Source organism: Dermacentor silvarum, unplaced genomic scaffold (assembly GCF_013339745.2).
Source record: "Dermacentor silvarum isolate Dsil-2018 unplaced genomic scaffold, BIME_Dsil_1.4 Seq538, whole genome shotgun sequence".
NCBI classification, from domain to species: Eukaryota; Metazoa; Arthropoda; class Arachnida; order Ixodida; family Ixodidae; genus Dermacentor; species Dermacentor silvarum.
The window spans coordinates 44,556-48,873 of record NW_023606394.1 but is presented as its reverse complement, the minus strand read 5'-3'; the positions used below and the strand labels follow the sequence as shown (position 1 = coordinate 48,873).

General features: G+C 44.9%; 1 protein-coding gene across 1 annotated transcript; it reads right to left on the bottom strand.

Moving 5' to 3' along the window:
* Nucleotides 1-726: 726 nt before the first annotated feature.
* On the bottom strand, nt 727-2,116 carry LOC125941884 (uncharacterized). Its single transcript, XM_049659748.1, has 3 exons — nt 1,882-2,116; nt 1,723-1,822; nt 727-870 (listed from the first exon to the last, which is right to left on the bottom strand). Exons 1-3 carry the CDS (start codon nt 2,079-2,081, stop codon nt 727-729), a joined length of 444 nt encoding a protein of 147 aa, XP_049515705.1. The 5' UTR covers nt 2,082-2,116.
* Nucleotides 2,117-4,318: the final 2,202 nt, after the last annotated feature.

The following is a 4,318-nucleotide window of genomic DNA, read 5'->3' as shown; positions in this document are numbered from 1 at the left end:
ATAATTGTAGAAAGGTGAGTGCACTTGCCAGCTGTGATGAAACATAAATTACATACAACATAAATAATTAGCTCTGCAATCTCACAGCACCCAGAACGTGTTACACTTAAAACTTATTCTTGCTCACTTGGAACGAAAACTAGAGGAAACCAATCACCGGCGTGGTGCAATGATGATGGCCATTTTCATTTGTGAAACTATGCAACTTGCAGAGTGACTAGTTTGGTGCTCTGAAAAAAGACCACATTGTAGTTGTACCTTAGCATCACTGTGCCGAAATGAAAATATCACAGTGCAAACACTATGCGGTAACACTTCATAATGAGTGCAGTAAGCTACAAAACATAGTGAAGCAATATAAATATCACAGTACAAACCCATACACAGAAATCGACAACTACTTGTAATGATTCCAGTGTCTTCGAAATGTGTAAATAAAAGAAAGCACGCTGGCGTTGCAGCTGGATTAGTATAAATAGAAAGAGGAAAATACTACGATACAAAAATGGGTGCACGCATTACACCTTTCGTCCAAAAAATCCTCCTGCATTACTCATACAAGGCAACAATGAAACTTAAACAGTAAAACTCAAAATGAAGCAACAATAAGTGCATAAAATGAAAGTGAAGATATAAAACTCAAAGAACAATAAATAAACAAGATAAATTGAACTCATAAACAATAAATGACTAAAATGAAATTGAATAGGTGAAATAAACAATAAATTAATTCCTCCTTTCTTGTTGCAGGTGGCCAGCTACGACTAGTGCCAGGGAGCGCACCTTCTCCAGTATGCCCTCCTGAGCCGCTGCCGTCCTCTCTGCCGCGATGGCGAGCCGGGTGATGGATTGTTCGATCCTTCGCAGCACCTGAAATGAATAATTGTGGTGGAATTGTTCATATGAGTTGCTGATTACTCGCAACCAGCTCATCGCTGGAAGCTGTTGTTGTCAAGAATTGCAACGTGCACAACAATTGCCCACCTCCCTCGCTGTAGCCACTGTAGTGTCTATCCTCCTAACACATCACATATCCTATGGCAATGCCATCCAAAACTACCCCCCTTACCCAAACCTTCTACCCCTTCCTCCGAGTGGCTGACCGCCGCAACCACCCTTCACGACCAACGATTCCTTGGGGACTTCATCGGCCTAGCGCTGAAGCATGCCGCAAGCGACGCCCTGGACTCGGGGCACTGATGCATTTTTTATCACAGAATAAAAAAAAGTGATTTCTCTCTCTCTCTCTGTTGAAGAGCCACTGGCCTGATGGCATCCTTTGGCAGTGTCACGCGTCATGTACAAGCTATGCCCTCTTCGTTTGGGCAGACAAGGACCTGTTGGAACTACTTTTCGGTCATCTACTCAAATTCATCTCTTACCACCAAACAACCCTTTTCAGGGCCAACCAACCTTTTGCCCGGCTGTTGATCGTTGGCAAGATAGGATACCGAGTCCTTAATACAGCGCATATTTCTTATTTACATCAAAAGTTGGCTTGTTTTCCAGATTCATGATTCACTTATGATAACAGAGCATAAATAATATTTATGTCCTTCACGTAAAATGACACCGAAGGATCTACCAACCTAAAGCTTCCGACGCTATTTTCCTGTTCACCAACAGTGTCGCGTTCTGCTAAAGGTACCACTTACAGATAATGGCAAACTCTAAGTCGGCACCGTTCAGGAACGCATGATATTACGCCGGCAATGTGCTTACCTCTTGGTAGGGTAGGTCGGTGACGCCACGGAAGCGGACCGCGCCCGTCAGCTGGAGCACTCGGCCCCGGAAGCCGGGTGCGCGACCCCCTCCAGTGCTTCTGAAAATACACACCAATGTCGAAGGACAAATCGCCCGGACCATTCGACGGTCACTCACATTTGCTCTTGGGCTATAGCGGTAGCATCGCGGCGGGCCTCGTAGACCTGCTGCTTCCTCCACTGGTCGACCGTTTTCACAACGGGCCCTTCCGCGTTCAGCACGTCGGCCAGCTGCTGCCACAGCCGTCGTCGGTCGACAAGGCTGAAGCCCGGCCCCAGCTCGCTGGATCTTAAAGCCAGCTGGAGATGCGGCTCCATAAAAGCGAGCACCGTCTCCCGCTGGCCCTCGGAAACGCGCGGTCCATAACGGGTGCAGAAGCCGGCACGTTTTCCTACATGGCTCTCCGCACGTAACGGCTCGACCGAACCAACCGCTTCAAAACTCGCGCCGTTTGAATTTTAATAGTGGTGGAGACATGCATACAAGCATTGCTTGAACGGGGTAGTGGATAGCGCCACCACTAAACGTTTCGCAAAATTGCGACACCACCTAGCGCCATTTCAAGACATTAACCGCAATAATTTGTTAACTCGTTCCGCATTCCAAACTGAATCTTTGAAAAGCAACACCAACACAATTTTGCTACTCATTCATAATAGCCAATATTCTCAACATGTTAGAAACGCTTCTAAGTATGTTATACGGTCCCCAAGCAGAACGTCAAAAGCGTGACGCAGGCGTCCACTTCGCTCATTGGCTCTTTGCTTCCTCTCGTCCTCGCGAACATGGCGGACCGCCTATTTCGGGACGTAAAGAACGAACCGCCTCCGTTCCATTTGGAACGCGTACAAAATCGCGCCCCAAAGGTCCGTCTACACTGATCAAGCTGCAAGGCTTTGATCTCGTTCGGGGGCTGCCTCCCGACTACATGCACTGCGTCTTGGAAGGTGTGACCAAACAGGTTACTGAAATGTGGTTGTCAGCTACTGGTTCCACATGGTATATTGGGAGGCACTTAAAACTAATCGATTCCAGGTTGCTCTCGATAAAGCCACCAATAATCTTTTCAAGATCGGGACGGCCTTTGTCAGAGCGTGCATTTTGGAAGGCTACAGAGTGGCGCTCTTGGCTTCTATTTTACAGCCTTCCATGTGTCTCTGACATATTGCCACGACCTTATCTGACACATTTCACACATTTTGCAAAGGCCGTGTTTCTTTTATTGAAGGATGTTGTTCTGGAAAGTGAAATTTGTGCTGCTGAGAAGTCTCTCTTAACATTTGTTCAGCAGATGGCCAAGCTTTATGGGCAGAATGCAATGACTTTTAATGTGCATCAATTATTGCACCTCACAAGGTCAACACGAATGTTTGGCCCCTTGTGGGCTACATCAACATTTCCATTCGAAGATGGAATTGGAAAGGCACTGCAGCTTGTGACAGCTGCTAAATATGTGCCTGCACAGATTGCTGAACGGTGCATCATGCACCGAACCTTGAGAACAGTTTCAATGCATATGGAGCTTTCACCCAGTTTTTTGTCTGCCAAAAAAGAGCTAGAACATAGCTATAGGAGATGCTCTCAGACATGTGTTCTTGGACAGGCACAGCCAGTTCTTGATATTCCAGAGGTTCTAAAAGGGCTTTTGTTTCTAGATTTGGTAACGTTCCAGAAGTGTCCAAGTATTTGAGAGCCCAGGTTGGCACCATGATTATTCATAGTTCAGAGTATTGTGTGCCAAGCAAAACTTGCTCTTGCTATGTTAAAATGTCTGATGGAATGTACTGCTTTGTTCTAGGGATTTATGCGAAGGTAGGCATTATGTACTTTCATTGTCAGCAGTTGATCACCACACCATGTGCATTTGATGTGTTGCACATATTAGAGTGCCAGCTTCCACCTACTTCTGTGAATAATTTCTTGTATTGTTGTGATGAAGTGCCTTTGCAATGTATCTTTTTTAGTGTGTGTAATAAGTCATACTTGTGCGAGTTGCCTAATAGGCTGGAAAAAAATTAGTAGCCACTTGGCCATGCAGCAGCCAAATTCACTGGCAGGTCATGCATGTTCTGTAAACATTCCTTGAAAGGGACACTAAAATGAAACATGAAATCAGCTTAGACAGATAAAGAATTCTTCGGAACCTCTGTTATAAATTTTTCGATAAGTTTGTTAACAGGAAGCGAAGGTCTAAGTTCTACTTTATGAATTTCATGCTGAAACCCCAACTCTGGTACATAAGCGTGGCATTGCGAATTTAAAAACTTTTTTTTACTTGGGCTGTGTTGGCTCAATAAATGTTTCCCAAGCTTTCCATATTCAGTCTCTCGCTCCTATAGAACATAATGTAGTTAATTCTTACCGATACAGAATTAACTAGGTCCCAGCAGATGCCGTCAAAATTCATGACATCACAGTGTGCTGGTGCAGAAACTTCAGGGCAGCCTTGACACCTATCTCTTGTTTTTGCAGCTTTTCTGGCTTACCAAGCGTCTTCTCACAGTAAGAGTGGTATTGTAGAAATGTAATTTACTAATACATAAGAAATCATCTT